Here is a 17,333-nt window from a genome sequence, read left to right on the forward strand (position 1 = left end):
TATTTCCCCAAACAGGACATGAAAATAGATTGACTTTTTTTTTTTAAAGTTACGTTTGACAAATCCAGCCTTTGAAAGTGTGATCTGCATGTTTCTCTAGTCCACATAGGGTTAAAAAGAACCTTCTAACCACAAGCAGACGACAAATGTATTTTATCGCCACTTGGCAATAAAACAAAAAAACGGCATTTTAATTTATGGTTTAACCCATTCTGTTGTTTAACCCATTCTCTTGTTTAACCCATTCTGTTGTCTATCCCATTCTGTTGTCTATCCCATTCTGTTGGTCACAAAAGACAGATTAATTTCCTTCAGCCATATACGTACTTGCTCTCAGATGAGTTTCAGTTTGTTGCAAATATCAGCTGAGTTCTATGGTTTTGCTGATTATGATTTTTACAAAAAGCAGAATCACAACAAAATCCCTTCAATTGTGAAACCCAGGTCCCTTGATACGCACAAAGGAAATTGTACCCCTAACTATAAGTCACCCAAACGCTCCCCCAAAGCCCCTTAACCCTATAATGATACCCTTAGCCTTAACACCCCAAACCTTACTTTTACCTTGGCCGTATTATTTATTCGGTTTAGTTGTAATTATGTTACAACAAGATTCCAATGAAAATAACAGGGATACATTCGGCTTAATTTGATGGACAGTGAATGTAACGAACAATGAGACGAATTAAAGAGGCAGACAGGTTATTTACTAAATTGAGAAATCAAAGTGAATTTAAAATGTAAGGTTAAGACAGCTGAAATGGAAAAATTCTCGCAGTCAGCTATGCTTAGAGTTCGGCTACTCTGGCCTGAAATTTACTATGAATTGTCAGTTTAGTATACAGCCCCGTCAGTTAATAAACCAGGGTATTTACGAAAGTTTCAATTGCCAGGAATGAAAAGTGAATTTAAAAATTGAGACCCAAATAGCAAACTGGAAGCATAGCTGATGGGGTTTTTTTTGTTTTAGTTTTTTTTTTTTTATTCAGCTATTTTGACCTTAAATTTGAAATTTTAAATTCACTTCACAATTATCATAAACTCTCTCTTCAGTAAATAAGTCGACCGGCGTTTCGTGAATAAACCAGTTTGTTTACCTCTGACACAGTAAAGAGAGGATAGTGTTAACAAACTGCATATGTTACTGGAGCCCTGTTCCACCCACAAGCTTTAGATGTCCTTCCCTCTATCCGGCTCAGTTACACAGAGCTGTGTGAGCCACACTTATAAAACCCTTCGCTCTTTCATAATTCCTCTCGTAAGGGACAAAGAAGTTAAAAGAAATGGCCGAGAAATTTGTCCAAAGTAAACTTAAAGCTTCTAAAGTAACAATGTTTGAGAAGCCGTCCTGCCCGTTCTGTGTCAGGGCGAAGGCGATTTTGAAAGGATACAAGTTTAAGGAGGGACATTTAGAGATTGTCGATATAAGTAGCCTAGACATTCTGTCTAGCGTTCAAGATTATTTTCTGAAGAAAACCGGCGAGCGGACGGTGAGTTGGCATTTCGTTTCTCTGCTTAGAATGACATTTAGCGTTAACTCTGGGTGGGTTCTGTGAGTGCTATCGATACTGATCGTTAAATATTTAATACCATTAAAAATAATCTGGAAATTGCATATTTTATTTCACTTATAAAATAATACAGACATTTAACAGATCAGATCATAAAGAAGTAGATTTAACCTTTTTTGTTGAAGATAAGATGCTAAGATACATCGATATGTGTATAAATCATCAGACCTTTGTATGTAGTAAGGCACTCAAAGGGTTAAAGAAACCACTTTTTTTCTTTTTCTTTTTTTAAGCATGTTTTTGCTGCAGCTATCAATCCACAAATGGCAAAATAAATAAACTTGAATTTCTAGCTGTGTCCAAAGGAGAAAACTCTTAGTGGTTTAGTTACTAATCATGGAATTGTTGCGATTTTAGTTTTTTAGTTCCCCACAATTCAGTGTTTAGTGAATAAATCCCTCTGTTTATGTAGCCATCTCCGTGATTATTGTGCGTTGATGGCCCCTGTGATGCATCTAGTAGAGTCGTCTTAAATCATCGGGTTTTAGAGACCATAGGATGCAAGAGCCACCATGTTTTCCTTGACACATAACTTGCAGATGGGTTGTGTATGAAAGGTGCTGCCCTGACGTGACATGTCATGATTCCCTTTTATTCCAGAAGTTTGGTCCTTAAGGGGTTAATGATATTTGCTTGATTGCTAAATGAATTTCCGTATGTGTGCATACTACGTTACAAACTTCAAGGCAGATTCCTAGTGAATCTTCGGAACTTTGGGGCGACTTGGTAAAACGGCATATTGATGGATCCCGAAGCCAATTAAATGGACACTGGACAACCAGTTTTGTTTGTTGTAGACTTGGGCAAAAATTAGGTTTAAATGGTTCACTGAATGAAATTTTTTTCCCGAATAATTTGACCTGTCCAGGATTTACTTGTGGAGCCTTATTCAATGACGAGCATGACACAGGTAAATTCCATTCATCTGGGTGTGAATCGCAAAGAATTCGTTTTAAACACACCATTCAAAAAATATATTTTTTTTTTCACAAGTCTAGTTAGTCTAGTGCAGGCTCCCCCAAACTCCGGCCCTCCAGATGTTGCTGATGTACAACTCCCATGATTCTCAGCCTATTGCATTATTAGAATCATGGGAGTTGTAGTTCAGCAACATCTGGAGGGCAGGAGTTTGGGGAAGCCTGGTAGTGATTCGGAGTTCTGTCTGTGGGGCTAAAAAAAAAAGGCTGAATGGGGGAGGGGGGACAATTGATGGTTAAGGGAAAGCAACTGAATGTTGAATATATTCACAGATCAAAAGACTGCATAGAGGAAACATAGAAGGTGCAAAACCTATATATATTAATAAACATATTATATACAAATATATTTATCATATTTGTATAAACATGCACCTATCTTATCTGTACTGCAAAAATAATATATAATAGTAATGCTCAGAAGTGGATTGGAAGCAACACCACAGGATCAAAACGCCAACTACTGGTAGACCAAGCAGTCACGCGGGATTCCAAGACCTGACAGACCAGTCTGTTTGATACTGATGGCCATCAGCTGTGGGAAGGAGTATAAAGGTATGTACATAGAAACATAGAATGTGACGGCAGATAAGAACCATTCGGCCCATCTAGTCTGCCCAATGTTCTAAATACTTCCATTAGTTCCTGGCCTTATCTTATAGTTAGGATAGCCTTATGCCTATCCCACACATGCTTAAACTCCTTTACTGTGTTAACCTCTACCACTTCAGCTGGAAGGCTATTCCACGCATCCACTACCCTCTCAGTAAAGTAATATACTTCCTGATAGTGCAGATACACTTGAGTAAGCCATCCAGAGAGGTGTTGAAATGTTGTTGGGTGAGAGGCTTGTGTCCTGTCTTGATGGGCTATTGAATTGTATTATTATTGCTTTCTTATATATTTTCTAGCAGGTTTTTCACTGTGTCTCTTTGACTCATTTTTTGTATTGTTCTAATAGTTTTGCATTTTATTGGTTATTTTGATGTGCATCCTGATTTTTGTATAGTTATTGCTTTGAGCATGTAGGGGAATTGCCTATCTAGGTTTGCAACTGCTCATATATTATTGAGTTAAATAAGTAATTGTGTGAATATAGTCACTTGGTATTGACACATCCAGACTGCAGTCTTCTTTTCATTGTCTACCACCAAGATGTCAGGTTGATTGGCCAGTGCTTGGTTGTCTGTCTGTATCTGGAAGTCCTACAAGATCTTAGCCCTCTTGTTCTCCACTACTCTTTGTGGCATCTCCCATTTGGACTTGGGCAAGTCCAGCCTCTATTCTGTAGAGATGTTTCGGTTGTGCCTCTCCATGTGTGCTGTTCCTGCTAAAAATCTTGCAGCTGGCCACTATGTGCTGGATTGTTTTAGGGGCCTTTTTGAAATCTGATAAGTGGGCTCCTGGAACAAACCATTACTGGACACAAAGTGATATAGATAGAAGTGAGATCTGTATGATATTATACACACACACATGTTGGTTGGACCTACACTGGCACTAGCTATGAAGAATATCAGGATCATGCAAACTGTCTGTAGATCTGCCATTTAGGCAACACTGCTTTAGACATTGTTTTTCTGTTCTCAAGAATAAAATGTTGTCTGCAGTGGATAAGCATAATACCAGTTTAATCTATCAGAGAAATGTAGTTTCTAACAGATGTGAATCTGGTGGGACAGTCACAGTTTTGGGCCCCTGTTTTGTTTTGTCTATGTTTTTATCTCTGGTTTCCCCAGAAGTGGAAGTCTCCTTAAAACACAACAAAAGTGTGATATCTGTGCTGTCCATATAACTTTTTATTTGACCACCAGACCCAGGGCCGCCATCAGGGGGTAACAACCATGACGGTTGTCACGGGCTGGGGGGCCTGGCCTCCAGGGCCCCACGTGGATTGGCGGAACCCCAATGGGTCCTATTATCTTCAGGGGCCCGATCAGCGCTGTAATAGTGCAACCAGTCCCTTTAAAAAAAAAAAAATGCAGCCACAACGCAAGTGCTGCTGGGAGGAAGTGATGGCCGGTCACTTCTCCCAGCTTAATGCGCGCGGGATGGAGGATGCAGCCTGAAGGCCGAAAGGAGAGGCAGCCGTCGCCCATCATCCCCAAAAAAATGAATTGTATGTATGCCACACAGAAAGATACACACCTACTAACAGATACAAATACTGAAACAGGCATACTGACACACACATACTGAGACACCCACACATGCATAAGGAGATACAGATACACACACACACTGACATACATACTGACACACACACCTACTGATATATACATACTGAGACACATACTGGCATGCATACAGACATACTGGCATACATTCAGGCAGGCATGCATACAGGCATACATGCATACATACAATTCATTTTTCAGCCACCCTCCTCTTCCTTACCTTTGCAGTGCAGGAGGGTGGCTGAAAAATGAATTGTATGTGTGCCAGTATGCCAGTATGTGTCTCAGTATGTATATATCAGTGTGTGTGTGTGTGTATCTGTATCTCCTTATGCATGTGTGTGTGTGTGTGTGTGTGTCAGTATGCCTGTATGTGTGTATGTCTGTTTCAGTATTTGTATCTGTTAGTATGTGTGTATATTTCTGTGTGTGTCCGTTTGTGTCAGTGTGTAATCCTGTGGGCGGAATTTGGAGGCGGGCCCTGTGGGCGGGATTGGAGGCGGTCCCCCGGGGGCCCAGACCTTGAGCTGTGTTAGAGGCCCCAAAATTTCTGATGGCGGCCCTGACCAGACCTTTTACTGTGAATATGTCCTAAAGGTCATTGACATCTGATGAAAACAAGCTCCTTTTAAAGTGGCTTGGCTTCTGTCACGATTGTCCGTTCAATTTGATGCTATTCTAATATATGGATTGTCTGGTTTTGGTGCTCACACTCTTCTCTTTCCGACTTGGATATTTCACCAGTTCTGTCGGAAGGTTTGTTTTAGGGGACCGGGAGTCAATGCCCTGCCTAATGTGAGTCAGATTAGGAAGATTTAGAGTTTCTACCCAGGAAGTAAATTTCTGTAGAAATACGATTTATGTCTTTCAGACTCTAAAAGGGGTGGGGGGGGAGGGGAGGGGGTCTGCATGGGACAGTTGTTTTATACATTACTAAGGAATCTATTTAACGCTAGTTAATGTTTCTCTTATTGACATGAGTACAGTATATACATCTCACAATCTGATTATTTTGTATCAAGAGTCAACTGTAGTCTGGCTTTTTCAAAGTCTTTATTGGAAACATTTTGGCAGTTTGCCAGTTCCCATGAGTCCATTATGGTGGTTATTTTGCTTCATAATGCTTTTTCTACGTGGCTGGATGCCATTTAATTACGCTCTTCTTCCTTAATAGATGCTAATGGTCTAGCACTGCAATATTATGTTTTTTTTTATAATGGATACTGTTCTCCTGTTTCTGTAAAAGGTTTAGTTAGCAATTTGTTGCTTAGTTCAAGAGGAACTCTTGGTTCTGTGGAAGAGCTAGTTCCGTGTTCCCTCACTGCCGTAAACTATATTACAGTATTCACTGGAATATATTATGGTATAGCAGATAATTCTGGTCGCTGCTACAATCACTGTAGAGGCAGCCCATTCAGAATACCCCACCCCTTTTCTATATTTAATGGATATTCGTTTCTGTGCCCAGTACATAGTGTGTGACTCTGGCGCATTTGTATGATGTCATGTGGTTACCCACAATGCAGCTTGCTGTATTCTGTAACGCAGAGTTGCCAAACTTCACCGCCAGATGTTAATCAATAGGCACGAAGGGCAGTTCTGGTCCAACAGCATCTGGGTGGGCTCAGTCTGACTCCACAGCTGTTGAGGATAAACTTGTAAAAAACACTCGCTGCCAAATTGCTTTAACTGATGATTACTCCGGAATGCAAAAATCCTAAGTATCAATTTATTATATGTTCTATGTAAGAACATTTCCAAAGATAAACGTTTCTGAAGTTAAGCATACAGCAGTGTTGGCGATTGTTGGGCTGCATACGAAGTCAGACCTCGCTACTGTTGGTTCTTTGAGAGTTTGTTTATTGAAAGGGTTACACTATGATCAGGCAGTCGAGAAAGTACGTCTCTTAGTTGGGGCAGTCCCAACCCCAATTTATATACTGATTACAAAATTAATTAAATAAAGATGAGAGAAATAAAAACTAACACTAGGTTAACAAGTCTTATGAATACTAAAACATACAACAAACATGTCTACGAATGGTGAGCCAACAAAATAAATGTGTATAATTATACATTCAACAGCATATTCTGGTAACCTGTAAAGAATAAAACAAAAAATTTACAAATCCTTTCCAATATATGCCGTATGGAAACACAAGGAGTGAGTGTAAGGACAGGAAGGGGTGCTGCCCTGAGACAGCACTATCCCTTTAAATGTGGGAACCAATTTAGCAAAGAATAAATGCAAGGACACAATGAATAGAGTAAATCAAGAAATATATATTAAAGGGGACAAAAGATAACAAAACAACATGTAATAAATATATACAATGCCACAGAATAATAGTTTACAATTAATCAGGATTACCACAAATTGGGCAGGCAGAGTATACTTAACCCCTTAAGGACACATGACATGTGTGACACGTCATGATTCCCTTTTATTCCAGAAGCTTGGTCCTTAAGGGGTTAAACAGTCCTTTGGTATAAAGAATGTATTTGGGCAGGATTGTGCAGCCACCACAGAAACAGGTGGGACATAGATCCAGAGCCACAAAACAAATATATGGCACCAGGAAGCAAAGCCCGAAGCAGGACAAACTAACAAGGCTGTAGGGTCAGGATCACTGGTAATAAGGCAGAAACACTGAATCAGAACACAGGATCGGGAGGACATGGGACCGCAGGACCAGGAGGACATGGGACCGCAGGACCAGGAGGACATGGGACCGCAGGACCAGGAGGACACAGGAACACCGGACTAGGAGGACACGGAAACACAAGACCAAAAAGACACGCAGGACACAGGATCAAGGAGCGGAGAGTCAGAATCTCAGGAACCAGGAACCAGGAACCTAGAAACAAGAAACAGGAGACAAGAGACCATGATCTGACAAGGAGTGAGGGGAGAAACCAGACTATATAAGTGCTAAACAAGGACCAGGTGAAGTGCTAATGAAAAGAAATTGGGAACAGTGCCAAACAGTGATAGTGGTGAGTGTGGGTACTGCACGAGGGCAAATCAACTAAGGAGTGTCGTGACAGTGGGAGGTTGTGTGCCACTCAAACAACCAAACTCTGGGAGGATCGGGCCCTCCGACCTCTAAACAATATTTCTGTAGAATAAAAGACTCCTCTGATCTTCAAACATAAACAAATATAGAATCTATAAAAAATAAATAAAAAAAATACAAAGCATACATAGATAAAAATAAATTAAAAATAAAACCACACTGTGCAGATCATTTAAATACCAATATTTAATAAAGAATTGCACTTACAAAATCTCAATAAAACTGTGCATATCACAACCTCGTGAGTGGGACATCGGGATCCAGGCTCCTGTGATGTTCAGACAACCAGTAGGTGAAATAGCAAACTAATAGTCACTCCAAGTGGGATATGTTCAGCAAATATTAAAATAACTGAAACCGCATGAAAATAAATAAACTAAAACAACCTTATGTGTTATGTCCGGTGCTTCCAGACTTCCTCGGGGGTTAAATGACATGACACGCCTCCCAACCCGAATGTTCTTTATATACCCTTTAGATCCACTCCCTAAGTGGCTCAATATAAAATACTTTTTGGCTACATTATTTATTTTGTTACAATCCAAAAGGCCTGATTCTCCAGCAGTTTGATTATTTTAGTGGCACGCAATCATGTACTCCCAGTGAGCTTTTTTTCCATACAATGTTGTAGTGGAAAGGTTTGTTTTCTTATAGTTAGGATAGCCTTATCTTATAGTTAGGATAGCCTTATGCCTATCTCACGCATGCTTAAACTCCTTTACTGTGTTAACCTCTACCACTTCAGCTGGAGGAATATTCCATGCATCAACTACCCTCTCAGTAAAGTAATACTTCCTGATATTATTTTTAAACCTTTGTCCCTCTAATTTAAGACTATGTCCTCTGGTTGTGGTAGTTTTTCTTCTTTTAAATATAGTCTCCTCCTTTACTGTGTTGATTCCCTTTATGTATTTAAATGTTTCTATCATATCCCCCCTGTCTCGTCTTTCCTCCAAGCTATACATGTTAAGATCCTTTAACCTTTCCTGGTAAGTTTTATCCTGCAATCTATGAACCAGTTTAGTAGCCCTTCTCTGAACTCTCTACCAAGGTATCAATATCCTTCAGGAGATATGGTCTCCAGTACTGCGTACAATACTCCAAGTGAGGTCTCACCAGTGTTCTGTACAATGGCATGAGCACTTCCCTCTTTCTACTGCTAATACCTCTCCCTATACAACCAAGCATTCTGCTAGCATTTCCTGCTGCTCTGTTACATTGTCTGCCTACCTTTAAGTCATCAGAAATAATCACCCCTAAATCCCTTTCCCCAGATGTTGAGGTTAGGACTCTATCAGATATTCTGTACTCTGCCCTTGGGTTTTTACGTCCAAGATGCATTATCTTGCACTTATCCACATTAAATGTCAGTTGCCACAACTCTGACCATTTTTCTAGTTTACCTAAATAATTTGCCACTTAGCTTATTCCTCCTGGAACATCAACTTCTTAGTATCATCAGCAAAAAGACATACCTTACCACCAAGACCTTCTGCAATATCAATATTAAGAATGGGTCCAAGTACAGATCCCTGAGGCACCCCACTGATGGCAAGACCATGCTTTGAATATACTCCATTAACTACACCCCTCTGTTGCCTAGCACTCAGCCACTGACTTATCCATTTAACAATATTGGAATCCAAACTTAAATATTGCAGTTTATTGATAAGCCTTCTATGTGCAACAGTGTCAAAAGCCTTACTGAGACTGACTACTGCACCACCCTGATCTATTATTTTAGTTACCCATTAAAAAAATCAGTAAGATTAGTTTGGCATGATCTCCCTAAAGTAAACCTATGTTGTCTCTGGTCTTGAAATCCATGTGTTTTTAGATGTTCAACAATCCTATCCTTTAACATGGTTTCCATCACTTTCCCCACTACTGAAGTAAGGCTTACTGGCCTATAGTTGCCCGACTCCTCCCTATTAACTTTCTTGTGAATGGGCACAACATTCGCTAACTTCCAATCTTCTGGGACTACTCCTGTTAACAATGATTGGTTAAATAAATCTGTTAATGGCTTTGCTAGTACACCACTAAGCTCTTTTAATAACATTGGGTGTATTCCATCAGGTCCCATTGACTTATTTGTCTTTACTTTTGACAGTTGAAATAGAACCTCGTCCTCTGTAAACTCACATGTAACAAATGACTTCTTTGTCCTTTTTCCTAACCGAGGGGCCTTTCCTTCATTTTCATCTGTAAATACTGAATAAAAATATTAATTAAGGCAGTCAGCTAGACCCTTATCCTCTTCTACATAAATTCCTTCTTTTGTTTTTTGTAATTCTTTATTTTCAATGACAGAATATTCAAGTAAGTGAACAGTACATGGACTTATGCAAAAGCCAAAGTTCATGTTTTACAGCGATTTCACATTGGTACAGAAAAAAGAAGTTGGTTCGTTAGATGATATTGTTACTGTTCAGAGTTCTGCTTTGCGGTCTTGTTCTGTCAGGTTTTTAACATTTATATACAAAACAAAACCGGTTTAAGTGTAACCTTAACCAATATAAAAACAATAGGTATGGTGGAGAGATTCTGTTGTCTTAGAGTTCTCTGCGGGGTAGCGGGGGAGGGAAAACCGACTATCGTCTCTGGTCTTTTCCGTTGTGTGACCCATAAGAGATGTATCTACCTCTGTGTCCTTAGTATGCTAATGTTTCAAATGAGTGGTGTGTAGTCTCTCTTCGTGATTGTTGTCCGTCCATCGACTTTACTTTGTGTATATCCTCTAGGTAGGTGGGGGTGTGTGTGTGTGTTGGAGAGTTTGTCGTTGGGGTAGGGGATAGGGGTTATAGTCGTCTTCAACGTTTTTCTGATTGGTTTTGTGCTCTTTTGTTTGGGTGGGGGTTTACACAAGGGCAATGCTAGCCCTGAGGTAGTGTTATGGGTGAATACTCATGGATGGTGGGTAATGTGAGTTTCTGAGGTTCTGTTGTTATGCCTGTTTGGCGCCTCTGGTATTACCTCTGTTTTGCAATGATGGTTGTTGAGCTGTTTTGCAATGATGGTTGTTTGTCTCACCATTTGGTCCCTTGTCTTTGGTTATGTTATATGGTGTTGGGTCAGTGTTGTGTGTGTGTGTGTGTGTATATAGTGCAGGTGTCTCCTGGCCCCTACTTTTATTTTTAATCTAATCCGTGTTTTACTCTCCTTTTCTCATTTGTGTAATAAAAAATGTTTCTCCCCCTTTTTCTCTTCTATTTTCTCTTCTGTGTGTGATTTGGAAGCTCTTATAACTTTTCTAACCTCGTTTTGTCTATCTTCCTCACTCTGGGATTTTTTATAATTACTAACGTTTAGTTTTTTTTTTTTTTTACTATTTTGGCCACATCTGAAGAGTACTACAATATTTTCTTAATTTTTTTGCTTTTACTGACATGCCTAATGCAATTTTCTGTTGCCTTCAGCAGTGCAACTTTTAAATAATCCCATTTCTCTTGGACACCGTTTAAATTACTCCAGTCTGATAATGACTCCTTTACACATATTCTAATTGTAGAAAAGTCTGTTTTCCTAAAGTCTAAAACTTTTTTTGTTTTTGTGTGGTGTGACTCGGTCACTGTTCTTATATTAAACCACACTGACTGATGATCACTGGATCCTAAACTTTCACCTACAGTAATATCGGATACCAAATCTCCATTTGTTAACACTAAATCTAGTATGGCTTCTTTACGAGTTGGCTCCTCAACAACTTGTTTTAGAGACAATCCCAGTAGGGAGTTTAGAATAGGTGTGCTCCTGGCACAAGCAGCTATTTTGGATTTCCAGTTCACATCAGGAAGATTAAAGTCACCCATGATGATAACTTCCCCCTTCATGGTCATTTTAGCTATTTTCTCAACTAGTAGATTATCTAACTCTTCAATTTGTCTTGGGGGCCTATAAATCGCACCTACACAAGTTACTGTGTGATTACTAAATACTAACGTAACCCAAACGGACTCTATGTTTGACTCACTAACTTTTATTAGGCTAGATTTTATGCTATCCTTTACATACAGGGACACCCCTCCCCTTCCCTGCCTTCCCTGTCTTTTCTATATAAAGAGTACCCTGGTATTGCTATGTCCCAGTCATTTTTTTCATTATACCATGTCTCAGTTACAGCGACTTAATCTACATTATCAGTTGCCATTATTGCCACAAGTTCATGGATCTTATTCCCTAAACTGCAAGCATTTGTAGACATGACTCTAAGCTTATCATTTTTTAACACACTTGCTACAGGCGCCTTCTGTCCTTGTTTTAGGGGGCAATTGGATTTTATCACCCTTTTTCTCCCCCCCTCCTAAATACATCCTAGCAAAACCTCTGAATTGCTCACTGAGAACATTTGTTCCCTTTTGAGAAAGATGCAAACCATCTTTTTTTTGTACAGTTTATTTCCATTCCAAACAGAGCTACCATGGGAAATTAAGCCAAATCCTTGCTCCTGACACCATTCACCAAGCCAAAAGTTAAAGTCCCTAATACGCATCCGCCTGAACTTCAGAGAATGACAGTGTGGAAGCAACCTGCCGTATATTATTGGCAAAAACACAAAAAACTTCCTTTACCTCTAAAACCTCATTGCAAGACAAGTCATTTGTCCCTAGATGGACAAGTACATCTAATTCCCCTTCCTGCTTTGTTCGCTTAACAATATTTCAAATATGTCTCCTGTCTCTGTGAGCAGTAGCTCCTGGAAGACATCTCACAAGACCACCATTGTCCAGCTCCACACTTCTTATGATAGAATCCCCCAACAATAACTGCTTTCTATTAGGCCTCACCATGGTCTCCAAGCCTGTCCTCACAACACCACTACACTTGGTGCCTGAGCCTGTCTCCACAACACCACTACAATACACTACACTACAATAATAGAAGGCAAAATTTAAATCTTTAACTATTTATGACGTTAAAAAAATCACACTGCGACTGCGAGCAATAGACACAAAGAGAAAGCATCACACTTCTAGAAAGTATACTCTCAAATAAAAACACTGAAAAGCACTATACAACAGCTATAAAATAACACGGTCAACTCATAAAACAAGAATTTACACTCACTCAGCCCGTTTTTATAAGAACAATAAAACCCAAAAGCAAGTAGAAGAAAAAAAAAAAAGGAAAACAAAGAGGAAAGTAGTAGGAGTGAAGCAAGGAAGAAGATGCTAGAAAGGTATGAGTAAGGAAGAGGGAGAAAAAGAGGAATTATGTACCTCTCTAAGAACTTTACACAGAGCCTTTTATGGAAGCGGATCTCGAAAATGAATCTGGGGATCCATGTTTTGTGAAAATTAGATATGGTATTGTGGACCACGGCAAAAAATTTGCCCATCACCATGTTGGCATGCATCTTTAATATAACTACTGCTATGAGGCTCTCCTAGCCACTAGAGAAATTTTGAACACTGGGCTTGAGAAACGTCAGGAGTACAGGTGAACAGGTTTATGGAAAAGTTGACCTATGAGTTCTTTAATACCTTAGTCCAGAAGGTGCTCACCCTAGGGTATTGCCTCCACATGTCATAAAAGGTACCATACATTTTTCTTCAACCTAAATCAAGTGGAGAAAAACACATTTTGTACAGAGGTACCAATAGAACAGTATTTTGTTACGTCGGGATTGCAAACCTATCCAAATAGAAACTACTTTGGAATTTTCACAAATGTCCTTCCAATCAATGGAACAGAGCAATGCGTAGGCAAAAATAAACAGATGGTGCTGCAAATTGTAAATATGTGGGGGCGGGGGGAGAAATCAGGTGTGGACAATTGAACCCTTTCCTTAAACCAGAAAGAAACAACCAGTCACCATTTGTTTTTTGTTTTCTTTCTTTAAAAAAAATTATATTAAAGAATGTTTCTTCACCATAACACTCAATGTTCAATTAACAGAAAATAGCAAATTTAATACAACCAAGATTGGTAGCAGCCAGTGAATCCGTTCCAGGATAGAGCCGTGTAGATTTCTACAATTTTACTTTTCAGACCTCAGGAACACACAAGTTACATATAGGGGACAAGTAAACATAATGTAAAATTCCTGAGAAGTGAAATGTCCTCATTAGACGGCTACCAAAATAGTTTCAGACTGGAAGTTACCCCAGTTTTATTTTTTATAAATTCTTTGTCATTTTCATTTTAAATTCGTAGTGAATGGTTTGTGGGGTACAGAATAGAAGAAAGGGAGGGATGGGGGGGATTGAGGTACATGTGCTTATCACGGTGTTACATTGTATTGTTTACATTGCATTTTTAACAGTTTCTTTCATGACCTTCTACAGTTCTCAGTGAAGATGTTTGCAAGTTTTGTTGAGTGCGGTCTGGGGTTACAGAATGCAGAAAAGGGAAGAGGAAAAAAAAAGGGGAGGGGGATGAATATTTTTCAAAAGAGAGTACAATCTCATTTAACCTCAAGGAGAACCATTGCGTCCTTTAAATATACAGCGTCTGTCGTAGGTTTAGATGTTGAGGGTTCCAAGATTGTCTGTCTTGGAGTTTCATATGTGCAGGTGCCCGGTGGGTACCGAGTGTGCTGAGATTCTCTGCGTCCTCGACCGCACCTTTGGCTTTTGAGTATGGTGTTGCTGATGAGTCGGGGAGATGGGAGTATCTACAGTACCCTTAGGGGTAGCATGTACATCTGTTGTTACCGTGTGTTTGTGTCTTGGGTTTTTTGAGATCTAAAATGTTTGTCTTGAAGGGGGGAGGGGGGAGTTTATATAGGTTAGGGGATATATGGGTGTGCTGCGGTGTTGCCTTCCTTATTTGCTGTGTTGTATGAGATTGCGGTGGGTTAGTGTGGTGTTGAGCGTCTCTATGGGTGTGGAGTTAGGTAGTTTGTAGTTGGTGTGTGTGGAGTTCTGGCTTGTGGATCGCTTTTCTTCGTCTAGGAGTATGCTAGTTTCTGTCAGTGTAGTGGAGTTGGTCCGGTGCCAGGCCGATGTTGGGGGTGGGGTGAGGGGGTTTGCAGGGTATATGTAGGGTGGTGGGGGTATGGCGATGTGGAAATGTTGTGGGAGGGGTATGGGGATTAGGGGGGAATATGGATGGGTTCAAGAGGGTAGGAGGAAGTTACCCCAGGTTTAATGCCCTTTTTAGATCGCTCATGCACCTGTTAAATGAACAGGCTTACAGTAACTGTGGTTCATAATGTATGTAGTTCAGCACCAGATTGTAGTTGTATTACTCAAATATAATCATGCAACTGCTGAAAAAGTACAGGGAAATGTGTAAATATCAAGTTATTGTAAATGGTGTAAACATCAAGTTACAGTAAATCCTTATATGAATGCAAATTCTGCCCATCTGTATTGTATTGTAACACATTAAGTCTCAGTAAAAAATAAAATAACAACCTGCATGTACGTTTTTGCTATTTTAATTAATGACTTGGTTAAAATTTAATAAAATTGTGTTCATTCAGCCATTTTGAAGGAAATTTAATAAAGTGTGTACTGCAGGTACCACGTATATTTATTGAAGAGGAGTGTATTGGTGGATGCTCTGACTTGGTGCCTCTGGATAGCAGTGGGAAACTAGAAACCAGATTGCAGTCTATTGGAGCCTTGCAGTAAGAGCACGGTAAGTTGAAACACCTGAGAGCTTTAGAGCTTTATCATTGCAAAATGCTGTACCTGGGAGAGCCTCAGGCACGCTCCGTGTACTGTGACATTCAAAGTTTACTACTAGTAGTCAAGAAGTGGCCTGTTTTCTGGGCACCATGGAGTCTGTGTAGTTTTGTCTTCCTTAGGTGCCAATACCACCCATAGAAAATCTCACATAGGAACCCGATCCAGTCAACCTTCGTCACTCCAACTGTTAAGGACTACGTCTCCATGATTCTTTGCCAGTATTATGGCTAGAAGATTATTATGGGAGATGTCTAACTTCTGTCCGTCTTCCCACCTCTGATGCTCGCCTTCAAGATTTCACGAGAGCTGCAACGTTCCTGTGGAACTCGCTTCCCTCCTCCGTTAGATGCTCACCCAGTCTCCACTCCTTCAAAAAATCATTGAAAACCCACTTCTTCATAAAAGCGTATCAATTAAACTGTTAATAGCTCCTGACTGATTCCTCTTCTGCAACTGTCACTAGTCTAATACTATCCTCACCTTTTTGTGTCATTTTTCCCCACTCCCTCTAGCACAGGGCTGTCCAACCTGCGGCCCCCCAGATGTTGCTGAACTACAACTCCCATGATTACCTGGCTATCTGTTTCATTGAAAGAATCATGGGAGTTGTAGTTCAGCAACATCAGGGGGGGCCGCAGGTTGGACAAGCCTGCTCTAGCATGTAAGCTCATTGAGCAGGGCCCTCAACTCCTCTTGTCTGGTTATAACTACATGTCTGTTCGTCCACCCATTTTAAAGCGCTGCGGAATTTGATGGCGCTATATAAATACCATAATAATAATGTAGTCCACATCTGGAGTGCCGAAGGTTGCCTACCTCTGCACTAAACCATTAACTATAACTATGAACGCCATAATGTCCCTTTCATCATGGAAGCTACTTAAGAGTACATATACTTCGTGTACAGTGTATAAACGTAAATCATTCCCCATTATGTTGAATGCAGATATGGCACGCTCCTGCTTAAGAAGGGGAATGGGCCCACTTTTTCTCATCACCCCCTGCACATCGGGCGAGGGAAGGCAAAACAGTACAGGGTTATTTTTAATATATTTTGGTTTTTCCATGCTTTACGAATATCCCATCAATTAGTGAACCCAAGTAAGTAATTTATAGTAAAAAACTACTCTAGAAATTTTGCCTTAAAAAAAAAAAATTAATTAAAAAAAAAAAATCTTACACATTTGGTGTTTGACACATTCTCTTTAAGTTTGATGTTTGGCTCTGTTCCACACACGTCAGAAAGGACACTGGTACATTTTCATCATATCTAAGTCACATTGTGTACTTGTCATGTAAAAAGGAGCCATTTCTGCATTATGACCCCGAGTGCCCAGGTGATGGAAACCACAACGTTTCTACTTTTGTAATGTGTGCAGCTGCTGCTCTGTAATTGTAGTCGATGAATTCTATTGTAAGCAGACAAAATGTTAATTATATTAATGGAAAACCCCTTTCTGCTGTCATTTCAGGTAATCAGATGAGCTGATCGTCATTTCCTGTTAATTATCATCATATGAATTATAAATGATATCATTATCTACAGAATACTCTTCTGATACTTTGCATGCATTTTATAAACAATAAAAACAACTCTTTGTATTTTAGTTTGATTATTTCATAACTTGTAGTATTTCTAAGGAAATCTGCAACATATAACACAAAGGAAAATGTCACATTTATCAGCTGAAAGTGAAACATGCAAAACGTGTTTAAAAAAAAAAAAAAAAAAACTCCCCCATGTGCTTTGAGAAATCATGCAAAACTAAAACCAGGGGGGAATTCTAAAATATGGTGGTTAAGGTTACAGATGGTGTGATTGCAAGCCATACGAAACTAAATTCTGCTTTAATCATAAACAACTATTTGAATTTGTTATAATAGTCTTATCTCA

The 17,333-nt window shown here is 39.6% G+C and overlaps 1 protein-coding gene across 1 annotated transcript; it reads left to right on the forward strand.

Annotated features, from left to right (window-relative positions):
• Window positions 1–1,185: 1,185 nt before the first annotated feature.
• On the forward strand, window positions 1,186–17,032 carry LOC134612395 (glutaredoxin-1-like). The gene is made up of 3 exons (XM_063456746.1): window positions 1,186–1,490; window positions 15,269–15,389; window positions 16,912–17,032. The coding sequence occupies exons 1-2, from the start codon at window positions 1,284–1,286 to the stop codon at window positions 15,380–15,382; spliced, it is 321 nt and encodes a 106-aa protein (XP_063312816.1). The 5' UTR covers window positions 1,186–1,283; the 3' UTR covers window positions 15,383–15,389; window positions 16,912–17,032.
• Window positions 17,033–17,333: the final 301 nt, after the last annotated feature.

Source organism: Pelobates fuscus, chromosome 5, assembly GCF_036172605.1.
Source record: "Pelobates fuscus isolate aPelFus1 chromosome 5, aPelFus1.pri, whole genome shotgun sequence".
Classification (NCBI taxonomy): Eukaryota; Metazoa; Chordata; class Amphibia; order Anura; family Pelobatidae; genus Pelobates; species Pelobates fuscus.

Bases quoted from the DNA above. Each gene is read 5' to 3' on its own strand.
- LOC134612395 (XM_063456746.1), top strand. From the start codon at position 1,284: ATGGCCGAGAAATTTGTCCAAAGTAAACTTAAAGCTTCTAAAGTAACA. The intron at 1,491-15,268 runs GTGAGTTGGCAT...TGTGTACTGCAG, and splicing joins AGAAAACCGGCGAGCGGACG to GTACCACGTATATTTATTGA.